At 38.8% G+C, this 17,248-nt stretch overlaps 2 protein-coding genes across 4 annotated transcripts in view; one reads left to right on the forward strand and one right to left on the reverse strand.

The window, feature by feature from the left end:
* The window catches only part of LOC127634840 (copine-3-like), a 320,664-nt gene that overhangs the window by 176,041 nt on the left and 127,375 nt on the right, over positions 1 to 17,248 (forward strand). The gene's annotated exons all lie outside the window — the stretch shown is intronic.
* LOC127634839 (matrix metalloproteinase-16-like) overlaps positions 1 to 17,248 on the reverse strand; it is a 75,275-nt gene that overhangs the window by 32,996 nt on the left and 25,031 nt on the right. For both annotated transcript variants that reach the window (XM_052114544.1, XM_052114543.1), the window contains 2 exons: positions 16,024 to 16,146; positions 8,258 to 8,562 (listed from right to left, as the gene is read on the reverse strand). In XM_052114544.1, the coding sequence (XP_051970504.1) occupies positions 8,258 to 8,562; positions 16,024 to 16,146 (428 nt within the window). The remainder of the gene's footprint in view (positions 1 to 8,257; positions 8,563 to 16,023; positions 16,147 to 17,248) is intronic.

Genomic DNA, 17,248 nt, shown 5'->3' on the forward strand with positions numbered 1-17,248 from the left:
AGTGGTGATTAAAAACATTAACACAGGGAAATATGAGAACAAGAGTGCTTTTGTTAGCCCAGTGAGTAGGCTATCTCTTAGGCTATCTGGACCAGGAATGGAGAAAGAGGGAGAAACAGAGAGAGAGAGAGAGCTGAGTCCTCGGATTCCTGGCGTTCTTGTGTTACCCATGGCTGATTCCAGGAAAGATCAGGTTCAAATTCATTCTTGAGTGTGAAAAAATTAGCTGGTGCCCATGAACAGATGAGGCATTGTGGACAGACCAGCTGCTCTGCCATCTCTCTCTCTTCAGCTCTCTTTTTGCTTCATCTGTCCCAAACGTCCTCTCTGCTCTTGTTCAGCTCTTACATCTAGACTTAAACCCTTTACTTTGGCTCTACTCTTGCCTTTCTGATTTCACAATCAGATCTCCAGCTTGAGCTTCTACAATGGGCCCAAAAAGAATTTGGACATTTATGCCACACTTTAAAGTATGTGTAGTATGAATATCTTTTCATTATATACCAAAAAATTAAACCATGTGGCATTTATTATTTATCAGAAAGATAACACAAGCACGCTTTTTCAAGCTAAATATTTCACAAAAATAAGTTTGTTAGTTTCCAGTTTTAAAACAATAGACACATTGTTCAAACTTAAGTATTTGGACACTTTCTGGTTGTCAGATTTTGTGGAACGTGTGTGAAACAGATAGGAACTGGTTTCATAAATCCACTAAAAATCACCCTGAGAGAACAGTTGTTTAAAAGTTTATTTTAAGAAAATGTCTAACATCATTTTGTGCAGATGAAAATTGGCGTTATATTGGATGCTGTGAGAGATATACACAAAGTGCAACCTCTTAAATATGTGATGTTTAAAATACAAATTTCAAGTGGACTAAAACACAATGTTTCATTGACTCAAGGGTCAACACCTAGGTACATGACTATGACACATTAATTGAACATAAAATAAGCAAAAATAGCATCATTTGCATCTGACCCTCAACACTGGAGCCCCGCAGGGCTGTGTTCTCAGCCCACTCCTGTATTCCCTGTATACACATGACTGTGTGGCAACACATAGCTCCAATGCCATCAAGTTTGCTGACGATAGCTCCAATGCCATTAAGTTTGCTGACGATACGACGGTGGTAGGTCTGATCACTGAAAATGATGAAACAGCCTACATAGAGGAGGTGCACACTCTGACATGCTGGTGTCAGGAGCACAACCTCTCCCTCAACATCAGTAAAACCAAGGAGCTTGTAGTGGACTTCAGGAAGAAAGACAGAGAACACAGCCCCATCACCATTAATGGAGCACCGGTGGAGAGAGTCAGCAGCTTCAAGTTCCTCGGTGTCCACATCATTGTGGAACTCACATGGCATGTTTAGACATGGTCACATGGCCGTTGTGAAGAAGGCTCACCTGCGCCTCTTCTTCCTGAGACGGCTGAGGAAGTTTGGAATGAACCACCACATCCTCACACGGTTCTACACCAGCACTGTAGAGAGCATCCTGACTGGCTGCATCACCGCCTGCTACGGCAATAGCACCGCCCACAACCGTAAAGCCCTGCAAAGGGTGGTGCGAACTGCCAGACACATCATCGGAGGTGAGCTTCCCTCCCTCCAGGACATATATAACAAGCGGTGTGTGAAAAAAGCTCAGAGGATCATCAGAGACTCCAGCCACCCGAGTCATGGGCTGCTCTCACTGCTACCATCAGGCAGGCGGTATCGCAGCATCAGGACCCGCACCAGCTGACTACATGATAACTTCTTCCCCCAAGCAATCAGACTTTTGAACATTTGATCTCTCACGAGCAATATACATCAGCCCTGCACTTTATTAATCTATTATCTCACACTAGACTGTCAAATATCTTCTCCACAATACATCTAATGTATATATATATATTTTTATACTCTTTATTTTTTTTATTGTATGTGTATTCTATATTGTGTGTAATGTTTACTGTACAGTGTTTATTATATTGTGTTGTGTAAGAATGTGTACATTTGATATGTAAATTGTGTTGTGTAAGTATGTTGTTTATTGTAAATTGGTATATGTCTCTTCACTGTCATGACTGATATGTTGCTCGGAACTGCACACAAGAATTTCACCTACTGTTGCACATGTGTACATGGTAGTGTGACAATAAAGTGATTTGATTTGATTTTCATATGAATGAAATTAAATATGCCATCTACTCTGTCTATGGGCTGTTGACCTGTAATCTGTATTCTTAATTCTCAAAGATACCTGAAACTTCCTTTAAATTTTAAGGCAGCATTTGATGAGAATTCACAGGATCAAGCCAATTTCTAGAACAAAATCTGCTCCTAAGAGTAATAAAACATGCACTGTGAACAAATATAGGCTGAGATTGAAGCCAGGTGGATGTGACCGTGAGATAAAAGTGAGAGAGAGAGGAGAGATTAAGGGCAGTATTTAAACACAAACAAAGGTCAACCTATCCGAGGCTTACTCGCAGTGCTGTGTGGAGCAAATTTTGAATGGAAAGAGAGGTACAATAAGAGAGAGAGACAGAGAGAGGCAGGCTGTGCAGGCAGAAGGGGCTGCTGCTACCTGCACTGAATGCAAATGCTCCAGTCGGTGGGTGAGCGCCTATTTTAAGAGCAGACCTGGTGTGTACCAGCATGAGTCACTCTCCTTACACTTACAGGATATGGATCACATACAGTACATAACACAAGGTCTGCAGGCAATGAAAACCACTACGAACCACATAACATACAGTATATTTGCTATTCATAAATTGGTTATTACTAATTCTGCCTTATCCTTTATGGTAATGAGTGTATACACTGGATAAAGTATTTTCAGCTGCAATTTATGAATGTTGGAGTATTTGTGATCAGTATAATGATGTCACAGTCAACGGGCCTGGGTAGCACAGCAAGTATTGACGCTGACTAGCACCCCTGGAGCCACAAGTTCGAATACAGGGCGTGCTGAGTGATTCAGCCAGGTCCCGTAAGCAACCAAATTGGTCCAGTTGCTGGGGAGGGTAGAGTCACATGGGGTAACCTCCTTGTGGTCGTGATTAGGGGTTCTCGTTCTCAATGGGGCTTGTAGTAAGTTGTGCATGGATCGCGGAGAGTAGCATGAGTTTCCACATGCTGTGAGTCTCCGCAGTGTCATGCAAAGCGAGCCATGTGATAAGAAGCACGGATTGACTATCTCAGAAGCGGAGGCAACTGAGACTTGTCCACCCGAATTGAGGCAAGTAACCGTGTCACCATGATGACCTACAGTCAGTGAGTAGTGGGAATTGGGTATTCCAAATTGGGGAGAAAAGAAAGAAATTATGTCACAGTCTGGTCACGTGACACAGTGGACATCAAGACTACATTAAACAACATCTGCAACACATTTAACTTCAAAAATAGGACATATTTTCAGAGAGCGACAGAATATTTTGTGGGAATTGGGAAATTTTGTAGGGTTTGATTTTATCTATCAGAATTTGATTGGATCGTGGATGATATTATTGGTATCATATTATTGGTTAAAATAATTTTTCCCAATATGCACAGCCTTGGTTACATCAGTAGATTAGAGGTGGAGAAAGCTATTACATTTTGATTGTGAAAAGATTATGATTTTTTTTACACAAATAAAAATTTTAACTGACAAATTGTGCATTTGTTTTTTTTATAATTTTTATTTTAATATCTGATATAATTAATTACATTTTTAATACTCCCTTTGTCCACCATGGTACTGGCAAACAGGATGACCCACTCAAAATACCACAAATTGCTGGTCTAAACACACCATTGGTTGGGCTAATGTTGCATCCAGTCAGGCCACTCTAATAAAAAAATGTTTGCTAAGCAATTCCGTATAAAAAAAACTAATAGGATCTGTCTTGAACTAATCACTACAAAGCTATATAGTACATTTTTAAATAAAAAATGTTGTACATTATCAGAACAAAGCCACCTGCCATCAATATACACACACATACACAAACCTCTCTCTATGCTGATAGCCAGCTGGTCCGTGTAGACATGTAATAAAAATAGTTCCTCTTCCTCCAGTTCAAGAAACATTTATTTTATCCGCTACACTCATCCTGCCTGTACTCAGATTTTCAGTTCTTCCCAAGATCTTCATCCTTACGCCTCTTCCTCAAATACCCAGCATGCTTCTCTAACATAAACTACAATTCCAACCTGCTCTTGTGCACAACTCTACACATGTAACTAAACTTGTTATTCGGATTTGAAATTGTTACATTATTTTAGTACTTAATACACCTGATTCAAGAAACATTCTGGGCATTCCACTCCTCTTCCCTGCTATTGTTTTTCTTAACTTAAATCCCTGTCTCACCCTCATTTGTGTGAGGGACAGAAAATATCACTCTGGAATTTTAATTTCCTGCACGAGTGCAGCTACATGAACGCTTCATATTTTCCACTGCAGCCGATGTTATCGCATCAACTTTAAGAGTGTGAAAACTGTTGGAATTCATGTTCCGCTGTGTCCCCTGGGGAAAATTTGGTGAAAACATAACAGTTTCTGATCTTTTGTAAGGAGTGTAATCTATATAGCCTACTACCTGGCTGATCTAGCTGAATAAGCAGCTGAAAATATGACATGTTTTTAATCTTATTTGAAATAGGCAAACATGAATTAGATGGGGGACGTTGTACATATAAAACTATTCTTACCTTTTTTAAAGAAAATGTGAGTTTGACCATGCAACAAAAAGTTTCCACCATGGTCCATGGTAGTAGGTGATTGGAAAGTGATACTATGTTATTGCTAAGGTGTTAGCCTGTTGCTATAGGATTGCTAAGGCATTCTGGGTGGTTTTAGCATGATGCTATGCAATTGCTAGGGTGATTTTAGGTGATAATTTAGCGTGTTGCCATGTGATTGCTAAAGTGTTCTGAGGGGTTTAATTGTGTTGCTATGTGTAAGCTAAGGCATTCTGAGTGGGTTTAGTGTGAGGCATTACAAATGCTAAGGCATTATGGGTGGTTTTAGCATGTTGCTATGCGATTACTAAGTCATTCTGAGTGGTTTTAGCCTGATGCAATGTAGGGCTTATCGAATATTAACTATATAATCTAGATAATTTTGCTGACGATGTAAAATTGACCAATATTGTGAATATCGTGATGATTTTAATGTGCTTTCATTTGGCCATTTAGTTTCATATAGAGTGCATCAGTAGACTAATTTCAAGATACTTCAGGCCTGCAAAATTGATCAAAATAACTTAAAAATGGTGCGTTGGTCATATGTGATTATTAATCCACAAAAGGCTGTGATTTAAAGACAGATAAACATGGTCTGTATGTAATTAAGAACAAACCGTTGACGTGCTGATCTGTGTGAACGTGCATGGCGGCGCTCTCAGATCAGTTAATCTGCATTGTGAAATCAAATTAAAGCCGGTTCAAGCATTTGCGAAAATCCATACATTTGTGACAGCTACAAGATGTTATACAAATCTTCAATCGAGTGGTTTTAGTGTATTGCTTTGTGATTGCTAAGGCGTTCTAAGTGGTTTTAGTTTGTTGCTATGCGAATGCTAAGCTGTTCTGAGTGGTTCAATTGTGTTGCTAACAGTTAAGGAGTTCTGAGTTATTTTAGTGTGTTGCTAAGGTATTATGAGTGGTTATAGCATGTTGCTCTACAATTGCTAATGCATTCTAAGTGGTTTTAGCTTGTTCCTGTGTGATTGCTGGCATTCTGAGTGGTTTTAGCAAGTTGCTATATGATTGTTTAAGCTTTCTGATTGGTCTTTGTGTGTTGCTTAGCGACTGCCAAAGTGTTCTGAGTGGTTTTAGTGTGTTACTATGTGGACGCTAAGATGTTCTGAGTGGTTTTAGCATGTTGCTATGCGATTGCTAAAGCTTTCTTAGTGGTTTTAGCATGTTGCTTTGCAATTGTCTGGGTGTTTGCTCTTGGCCCATATCCCACCCACCCGAAAGTCTCTAAAAAGTCTGTGAAGGCCAACACTATTGTGAAACTATTTGCTAATGGAGTAAGAAAATTAAACTAGTTTTACCTTTAAATTCAATTTATTTTTCTTTCCCCACTGGCAACAAATGATTTTTTTTGGATTCCTCTGGAAACAAGAAATAATATCTTATGTCATATTGCTTCAAGTAAATGTATCTTGTTTAAAGAATGTTTAGAAGGAAACAAGTAAAAAAAAAATGTATTTGCTGTGGAATAACCACTTAAATGTTAAGTGCATTGATCTAGTGCCAAGTTCGACCCTACAACCTTATGGTTACCAAAACAGATCTTTCACCAAAGCACCATCGTAGAAAGACAGAGGCCAGACAACTTCATTTGGTCAAAGTTGAAGCTAAAAATGTAGCTGCAGTTGTAAACAAATAGTTTTTATCACTCTCTCCTTTATATTTTACCATTATCGTCCCAGACAATCTCTCTCACTTAGCCTAGAATGAGAACAGGAGAATGTTACTTCTGTGAGGCCTAACTACTCTACTTTGCTAACACACTCACACAAGTCTACACCCCAGCAAAGTTATCTGACTCTGAATCTAGTGATAAAAAAGTTTAAGTAATGTAATGGTGAGAATTTTTAAATAGAGACAGAGCAACTAAAAGAACTGTCGATGTACTGCAAGTCCCCAAACCCAAACTAAAACTAGACAACATACATCACAAGTTTAAGGCTCTGTTTCAAGCCTTAAACTTACAATATTTAGTGCGGTTTATGCTTAAAACAAGAAAAAAACAACAACTTGCAAATAGGCTAAAAATGAAAAAAGAATCTAAATTCATGATATATTCTCTCATTGACTATTATTGTTTATACTCAGCTGATATGTTCTATCTCCTTACCCTATCCCTATGCATAAACCTGATCCTCACACAAACCTGCTTGCATTTTAATTTGTCATGAACTCCAGTTCCATAATCCACCCCGCTTCTTCCAGTTCCCACACTCGTTCCCAATCACCCAAATATTAGTTTCACCTGCACTGTTTTTGTTTTCTATTTATACCCTGCCTGTTCACTTTAGTTTTGTTGGTTATTGCTTGTAAGTCACTCTGCTTTGCTAACTCCAGTGTTTCGCTTATACTACCTGTTTGTTCGTTCTCGTGTTTTGTTTTCTTGTTAACTGATCTCCTGGCTTTGACATTGATTTCGTCTCTACTACGCTCCTCTGGATTTGCCCTCTGTACTTTTGCCAGTCTGTTATTAAACCTGTTTTCTGCAACTGAATCCACCTCGTCCAGTTTCGTTACATCATTAAGACATTATTTAGTATGTTTATTAAGCAGTTTTCCTTGTGCCGGTTGTTGGCTGCTCCTCACAATGTTAGAGGTTTCAGCCTTTACCATCCTAAAGGGGACATTTGGTAAAAAAGTGAAAGAGAATGTGAGAATTTTAGAATAGAATGGAAAAGAGGCAGATCAAGAGAGAGAGAAATGCATTTGTCCCCCTAACCCAGACTAAATATCCTGTGAGCTGTGTTCCCCTTATTATGCTCCCACAATCCCTGTCACTTACTGTTGTTCACACAACGCTTCTGACCTACTTACAGCACAACTCTTTTACAACTCAGGCAGACAGGAAGAGCGTTTGAGAGGATGTACACAGCCAGCGAGTGGAAGTGTTGTCCCATGTGAGAGAGGATGCAGTTGCCTCTGAGCGCAGTAATCTCTTGCTACACGTCAACAAAACAAACAAAACAACTGTGCATGGCAACAGATCACCACCTCCCCGGCAACAGGCTGGAGATTGATTTGACAGATCCACACAAGAGTTCTTTCCTCTAGACTACAGACTTTGTCCATGTTTGAGAGAGTGTGTGTTTGTGTATTAGGTCTGGTGATATAGTTTAACAGATTATATCTAGATATTTTCAACCTTTAGATGATATTCAGTATATTTAACACAATATTTAAAGTGTATTTGCTCTGAAATGGCTTAAAAGATGATAATGTTTTTCCATCAGAAGAACCATAATTTCAACCAAACAGTCATTGTTGTCACTTATATTCAAAATGCTTAATGTAAGAAGAAAAACATTGTAGAAATCTAGTTAAAAATAATCTGACATTTACATTTAATGTAATCTAAATTAAAATTGGTCAAAAAACTTGAAGACATGGCCTATACGATTCCATCATATTCTAGAGAGCAGTCTAGAAAAGCAGGGCCTAGACACCAAGTTATTCGCTCCTAATGGGTGAAAGACAATGCAGGATTTATTTGTGACAAATAAAACCAGTTTTACATACCATCATGGTTCGGGTTCCCTAGAGTCCAGGGCTCATCTGAATCAAAGTGTGTGTCTCCTCCAATTCCCGGACCGGGAAAGTAGGCATGTGCAAGGAAACCCCCTTCTCCATCGAAGGGAGAGCTGTCGCCATGGAAACCTGAGGCGAAAATGATAGTAATGTCCACGTCTTTCTTGTTGCGCTCCAGGTCGCTATAGGGGACTGCCTCGAATCGCAGCGGCGTGACGTTCTGCCACACATCAAACGCACGGCGAATGGCATTGTGTGTCTCCTCCGCGCCCACCTTAGGCGTGACGTTTTTTATGCTAGAAAGAGCAGATGACATCTATTAGAATGTGGGCATTATTTGATGATATCATGATCACATTATAAACAGTCTAAATGTTTTGTGAAACTGCAGCAAATTGCGTTATTCCGAAATGCAGTGATCTGCCTTGTTGTATACTACCTACATAGGCAGCTACCTTCTAAAGGCCAAAGAATACACTGGTTGTCCGCATTACTGTTCAGAACACATACAGTATGCATGATGCAAATTTCGTCATAAGCACAGTCTGCGTGGACTGTCCGTGTGTAGCCTAGATCTATTTGACACATGGACAGTCCTGGTCTGTGTGCATTGTCAGGACTATTGTATTGTATTGTAATCACGATTATTCATTTAGTTTTTTTGTGTGGGGAAATTGCAATCAATATTTTTTATGTAAGCTACACATCCAAAAACAAGCTCAGAACTGTTCCTTAATTATCGCAGTTTTATCGTTATATTATAATGGGAGCATTCTAGTTTTGTTGCACCATTACTGATTTTATACTCAATAAACATTTCACAATGCTCAACCACAGAAAAACATTTTAAAACTGAAATGTAATTAAACGAGAATAGATTTAAATGGAATGCTGTAATTGACACTTTTCACGATTAGTTAATTGCAGCAGCCATAATTGTAATTTTTTCGATTAATTGTGCAGCCCAAGCTCCCGGTCAACAGAGTATACTCTGAAAGGCCGAGCCCTCGACCGTGTGCGAGATGACCCTGAACATAGAAATCCCAAATGGAACCTTATAAAGGGCCTGCATTGTTGTGTCTGTTTACACTCTGAATTTTGACATGCACTAGATGAACATATTTGACCGGTGTGCCATGTCCAGCTGTTTTTTCAGTGTCTTGATCAGGAGTGCTGCATTTAAAAAAACAAATAAACAAACAAACAAAATTCTGTTCTATGTGTTTAGCTGTGGGGGACTGATTTGGAATACTTTTCAATGGCAGAAAGAAATAACACACTTTAGACTATTCCAATAGAATTCCAGTAGAATATGGCATTAGCATGTTGCTAAGCTAACAACAGGATACTCTAATAAGTATAAAAATGCATAACACACAAATATTGGGTAAAATAGCCCATTCTTTATTAGATTGAATTATTTTAGGTATTGAATGCAATGTAAGTACTCTGCAATGGGATTTGTTATCTAGCAAAGCAGCATAATGTTGATTTGACACCTAAAAATGCTGTCGAGGTAGGCCGCTCACTAGGTTTTGGAACAGAGCTAATGTATTTCACACCTTGCATATTTGCGCAAAAAGAGAATGAGACAGACAAAGAGAGTAAATTGGGGGGAAATGGCAGTTTTCCAGCACTCTTCCTGTTCAGGGGGTGCTACAGGTTTTGAACATGATTTCCAGTGGACGGGACTTATTTCCTTACTGAGGATTATCAACAGCCCACTGCGCTACAGAGTGGCCTGATGTGGGCAATTTTCAAACCTGATAACTTTTTTATAAATGCGTAAGACACATTTTAAATTCGATTTTTGTAAGCACCCTTTCATTTTTTAGCAAACTGGCTTTTTCTTTTGCCTCTGGTGCTTTTTGGAGTGGATTTGTTAAAAGGGATACTTCACCCAAACATGAAAGTTCTGTCATCATTCACTCAAAACAATGTTGTTCCAAGCCATTCCAAGTAGAACACAATGAGATGTAAGGAAGAATGTTAGGGACTAAAAGCCTCAGTCACTATTCACTTTCACTGAAAAAATCGAAGGTTAATGAGGCAGAAATCCCGCCTAATCTCTCATTTTGTGTTCGATGGTAAAACAAAAGACATATTTTGCCCATCTTCCATTGGTCAACCCCAGTGGTCGATCCCACCCCAGACTCATGCCATTGGTTAAACCAATTTTGCTGTTTTGGACTGTTTGGGACACTCAAACAAAACAAAGAAGCTACTGTTTTGAAAGTGCCACACAGCCACAGTGTTTACACTTTTTATGAGAATCAACCTATAGTTGTCTCTGCATATGAAACTGGAATAGGAGAAGGTATTTTAGTGTCGATTAAAATTACGCACATCACCTTTTATTTGAATTATACTCAAGTAAGACTATTGGGTACTTCATAAAACATTGTGCTACTGTCTAAAGTAGCCAAGACTCTATATCAACTCTAGTAGCAGCTGTTTTCTCCAATGTGCAGAGGAATTTTAACTGTATTAATGCTGTGCCTCTAAAAATATTTACAATACATAATATCTCATTGAAACCTAGGCTCTCCATCACTTTCTCCCTCCAGGTGGTATAGGATGAGGTTTGGATATCATCGGCAGACAGTTGTTCCATCTATGAGCGCAAACTATTAGATCAACATCTGGCTTGCACTCTTCATGTATTTTTCCTGTCGTTCTCAGCTGTAGTTCCCAGATATCATAATCCTGTCTAAACCTCAAGTCCCATTAGATCTTTACTTTCCTCTCAGGCTTTAGAGTTTTTAGCTCAGCTGGCACGAAGGCTGCTTGTTGGAGCGGTATGGAGTGTAAGGTGTCTTACAAGCTTTCCCAAACCTTCATGTGGTGCTCCTCATCTGTTAGATACCGAATTGATTATGTAGATGTTAAAAAATAACAAAATAAATTATGTGTAAATTTCCATCAAATCTGTAAGCCATTGGGCTCTTGGTTGGCAGGGTGAGATTTTCATTGCCTGAACAGAAGTGGCATGACTAGGCCTGTGCTGTTAAAAAATAAATAATATTTATTTGTTCCTACATGGCCAGAGGCAGTCGAAAGTAAAGTGTTTTGCTTAAGGGCACAATAGTTACAATTCATTGATCACCCCTTGTGGGGTTTGAACCTTCAACCTATGCCATAAATCCAAAATAGTATAATGACAACAATGGCAAAATCATAAGATCGATAGCCTATTGAAGACATGCCTCATATGAAAAGGAAAGTTTATTTCCAAAGAGACAGACCAATAAACAGCTAAAATTTTAAATTGAAGCGATACAGGCATAACATTTTAGCTAGCCTCTTATTTAACACTTTATATTTATTTATGCAATACAAATGACTAACTTATGTCAACCACCTGTTCGCATCCCTCATCTCGTTCCAATACCCCATGATTTATTTCTTCCATTGTACACAAAAGTTAGTATCCTATGTAAATCAAAGTTTAGGTTTAGGGTTTGGGTAAGAGGTTAGACTTTATGGTTATGTTTAGGTTTGAGGTTTGGGTTAGTGTTTAAACTTCAGAAAAATCGTAAGAACCCTCGTTCAAAACCCAGATGTTTCTCTTTCGTCCATGGTACACAATAGTGATTTTCCTATTGAAATCATGGTTAGGTTTATGGTTTGGTAAGGAGTTAGACTTTATGGTTTGATTTAGGCTAGGGGTTTAACTTAGGGTTAAAAAAAAACTTAATAACACAGCTCCTTGGTTTGTTTATTTCTCTCTATCTGGGAAGTTTTGACGTTTTTGTACGAGCCAGCTTGTATGATTTCTTACAAATTCACCATCTCATAACATTATTAGGACTTCTAATTAGACTGGGTTGGATAAAACAACAAGCGATAAAAGTAGGCAATAAAATCTAGTTTTTTTCTCTGAGTTTTTTTGTGCTCACATGAGTGTCACACAAACGACAAGACATTTCGTCAATAACTTGGTTTCTATTTATTTGGTGTTGTGCTGGGTTTCCCCGCCCATTGTGAAATCTCATTGGTCCAAAATCCGACTCCTCATAACTGTACATTAAACATCAAATATCTTCTAACTGGCTGTGATTGTGTCATGTTAAGCAGCAGTTTCACGTCTATTGTGAAAAGACTTGGGAAATTGGAAAACATTGGGAAATGTTGGGAAATTTCTTCTTAGAAGCACAAGAAAGCCCAGACTGCCTTCTCTAAAACCAAGAGGCCACAATAGTGTCCATAAAAATGGCCATTCAAACATCACGCCATTATCTCTAGCTTCTAAACACAAGAGCTCACAGAATAGAGTCCAGGCTCTGCCCTCTAGACTTTGAATTCACAACACATCGCTTTGTTCTTTCATGTCATTAACGGGTGTTATTGAAACCATGTCAGTTACGTGAATGAGTGTGAGTATGTGTCACTGGTTATGAGAACACAGAATGCTTTGAGACCAGGTTAATTACCAGCACTCAACAGCCAAGACTAACACACACACACACACACACACACAAACACACACACACACACACACACATAAACAGTGATACTATTTGTAGTATGACAAAGAGCGTTGATATGGTATGATCCAGGGTTGGGGGAAGGTGAAGGGTGGTACAGTCTGGATCAAGACAGATAGCAGGCAGTGCTGGCCAGAACATCTGCCAACCCATCTGCTCTGCCTGACTACACATACACACACACACACACACACACACACACACGCACTGCATACACATAGGAACTCCTGCCCAAAGCCACCAAGCTGTATTCCATTCCATAATCATAATCTCTCTCTTTACTTTTGGTTTCTCTGTCTGCTTTTTCTCAGTAGACCGTAATGTTTAACTTATATATCAAAGGATGCTGGTATGCTTGTACAGCCTTTTGTGGATGCTCTAGATCCTTAAGGGCAAGGTGTGTCATATTTCCGATATTAAAATACTGCAAATCAGTAAGCCATTTGTAGCTTAATTTCTTAGAAAAGTGTAACACTTTGGCTCTGTGGTGCCATCAAAATATTGCTGCTTGTTTGAGCATCCCAACCAGTCTGACATAGCAACATTGGTTCAGCCAATGGCTTGAGTTTGGGGATGGTACAATCTGATTCTTGACAAAAGGAAAACAGAGAGTTTGGAAATGCTGACATTAGTAACTCAAAAATGACGCGACACACTTTAAAAGGAATTTTGGTTAAACCAATTACATAAACTCTACGTTCAAGAAAAAAGATTACGTGTGTGTGTGTTAAATTTGTTTAAATCCTCCTTTTAAGGTGGTTTCTGTTTATGCATAGAGTGGCAATTATGTACGCAAATCAATTGTGGGGCTAACATGGGGCATTTTGGTGGTTATATGTGGCACTTTCCATTAAAACCACTACTCAAACCAGATCACACTACTCTCAGGCAGATTATTTTGATGCACATGTAATGTATCTATATTTGGATATAGGTCATACAGCATAATACATCTTAAACTGAAGGATTATCAAAGAAATATAGTGTTTAGAATAGAGAGCATCATGTTAGTACAATACATCAATACTTGCAGAAATCACAATGTTGATGATGTTATACAAAAATGCTAATTAATATTTTAGCATCATGTAGGTCAACAAGATAAAACGCATACTTAAAACACTTGTTTCTGATTGTTACATCGCAACATTCTACAGTCAAATATTTTTTGTGTAAAGACTGATAAATTGTAGCCTATAAGCATTTGTTGTCCATAGCTGACATATCATGTCTCTCGTATACAAGGATGTAACCACATATTCGAAAATGAGGGAACCATATAATGTAAGCATCAACATATATAATGTGTATAATGAGAAATATTGATACATAAACCCAGGTTGGCACATATCCGATGCTGTTGGGTTTTACATCAGAAACAGACCAGGGTGCGGAGATATCCATGAATGAGAGAGAATGGTCTGCATGGTAAATGGTCTGCACTTATATAGCACTTTTTTAACCTACACTGCGTCTCAATCACCCATTCACACACCAATGACAGCAGAGCTGCCATGCAAGGCGCTAGCCTGCCATTGGGAGCAACTTGGGGTTCAGTGTCTTGCCCAAGGACACTTCGGCATATGGAGTCGTGTGGGCAGGGTATCGAACCACCAACCCTGCGATTAGTGGCCAACTCGCTCTACCACCTGAGCCACAGCTGCCGCCAAAATGACAGAGTCTATTCATTTTATTTTACTTAAAGCTTCACTACGTAACTTTGTGCTCTCTAGCGGCATCTGTGGTCGAAACATAAAATTGCAAGCAATTTTGAAGAACACTAAACGTCAGTCACGTTTCGACACTGCTAATCTCATGATTTGAGTTTACCTGGACATCGCATGTGTAACATTTAAACATGAAATATAACTTGCTTTGATGAAGATAAACAACCCTCTTATTTACATATTCTGAGTGAATGAATTTTACACTTATAGTGATTTTCTGACATTACACTAAAAGCATTATTACATAGAGAATGGGGACTCTCCTCAAACACCACCAGTTACCAGTATAATTTAATATGATTATTCAAGTGTTTTATCTACTATTAATGTTTGTGTTGTACTATATTATTCAATTAAAGAAGTGAAACTTGTAATATGGCTGTTACGAGTTTAATGGAAGACTTAATCATTATTTTATATCGTATTGTACAGTTGATAATGCAAGTGAACCGTAATACTACAATAGTAGGTCTATGCAAGCACACACAATAACACCGTAAACTAAAAACATGATGGGGATCAAATATAATTTATTAAACAGGAGCATTATCTGCTTAAATATGCAATATAAAACATTTTCAATTTCAGAAGTCATACATATTAGTAAACATGTCACAATAACTTCCCCCAACAAGTAAGATACATTGCAATTGGTTAACACACGGGTAATGTTCGATTCATAAAAGCATGACAACCTTACCAGAAAACATGTCCAAGCATTAAAGCAGGTGAACAACTTTGCCAAATGGATTACAGTTATACATCCATCTGGACTGCAGTGATGCTGTCCTAAACTGTATTTGACTGAACAGTGTAGATTTCCCAGTTGGAACACGTGACAGCCAGTAGTCATTTTCTGTGTTTACGGACATGACGTAATGACGCAAGGATGAACAACATAAGCAAGCGATATTGTGCCAAATCCAACATGGCAGCTCAAAATACAAATCATTTTTATAGGCTTACCATAGTGAATCGGGGTAAGGTCATTGGGCATAATGACATTGTTTTGAACACTGATTTCAGTTTATGTACTCAATCAGTAATGGCTGATTGTTCATTTTTAACCAAAACTATCTTACGTAGTGCAGCATTAACCTGTCTTAAGCCTTCATTACATCTGTACAGTACCATGTTTGAATCCATAACAGTCATACCAATTAAGCTTTGGTGACATAAACACTGAGACAGAGAAAGAGAGAGAGAGAGAGAGAGAGAGAGGTGAGAAATGTTGGACAGAGTGATTTAGGAAGAACGAAGGGAGCTGGCAGGCAGACATTGTGGTGAGAAAGGTGAATTTGGTGGCCTAATTATTTCAACACTGCTGCTGGTTAAATACATCTGCTGTCTGGATACATACATCGACTCTGAATAGCAAAGACGGTTGTTTCATAACACAGTCAGGTGGTCAAAACTCAAAATTTTCAGTAGTCTATACCAATAACAGTGATTTTTAATATGCTAATAAACATTGATATGAACAGTACTTCATTTAAAAAAATATTATTAAACACAAAGGAAGTGTGATGTTCTTGTGGCACACCTGTATGTGATATGTTTATGTTGCCATTTCTGACCCGTGAGGGCGTAACGTCTTTTTCGGACGCTAAATTTTGAGGCACCCCCGAACTGGTCTGGCACACCACACCGAGGCTTCTTCATCCAGCTGTGATAAAGAAAGAAATAGATTCATTAATATTGCACTACACCACATTCATGACATTCAGGACATCCTGTCTGGGCTTTTACACAACACTAACACGTTCCCAGATCTGGAATAACATCTCAAATTCCATAAGGTTTCCAAAATGTACCTTTATGTCAACATCAGGAAATATTTATGCTCTTGGTATAATTAACTACAGTACACTTATTTCATATTTACCTTTTCAAGTAACAAATTATGTCTCTCCATTCATTTAATGTCAATTAGCTACAGCTAATATGACAATTCTGGTAGACTAATGCAGCTCGGCCAGTCCTTCAGATGTGAGATCTAATTATTTTGTAACAGGAAATTGGTGTATTCAAGTATTTTATTATATGTGTGAAGTTTGTTTGAGTTGTTTGTTTGTGTGTGTGCGTGTGTGTGTCTGTGTGTGCATTGGCCAAATGTCCAAACAAGGATAGTAAAACCTGAGATCACCTACATTGTGCGACCCAGCCAACGGTCCCCATGAGGGAAATGGCTTATTATATATCTAAATTATGTATTTATGCAAATGCAAAAATGCAAAACGTTTTCTGTGAGGGTTAGATTTAGGGGTACGGTTAGGGGGCCTGGGTAGCTCAGTGAGTAAAGACACTAACTACCACCCCTGGAGTTGCGAGTCTGAATCCAGGGCATGCTGAGTGACTCCAGCCAGATCTCCTAAGCAACCAAATTGTTCCAGTTGCTAGGGAGGGTAGAGTCACATAGGGTTACCTCCTCTTGGTCACTATAATGTGTTCTCGCTCTCGGTGGGGAACGTGGTCAGTTGTGTGTGGATTAGCGTGAAGCATCCACACACGCTATGCGCTCAACAAGCCACGTGATAAAATGCACGGATTGACGGTCTCAGGCAACTGAGTCACTACGCCACCATGAGGACTTAGAGTGCACTGGGGATTGGGCATTAAAAATTTGGGAGAAAAAGGGACAAAAAAAAAGGGGTAGGGTTAGGGGATAGAAATTATTGTTAGATCTGTATAAAATCCATATGGAGACGTCTATGGAGAGTCCCCACAATGATATAAAAACAAGTGTGTGTGTGTGTGTGTGTGTGTGT

This window comes from Xyrauchen texanus, chromosome 42 (genome assembly GCF_025860055.1).
Source record: "Xyrauchen texanus isolate HMW12.3.18 chromosome 42, RBS_HiC_50CHRs, whole genome shotgun sequence".
NCBI lineage: Eukaryota > Metazoa > Chordata > Actinopteri > Cypriniformes > Catostomidae > Xyrauchen > Xyrauchen texanus.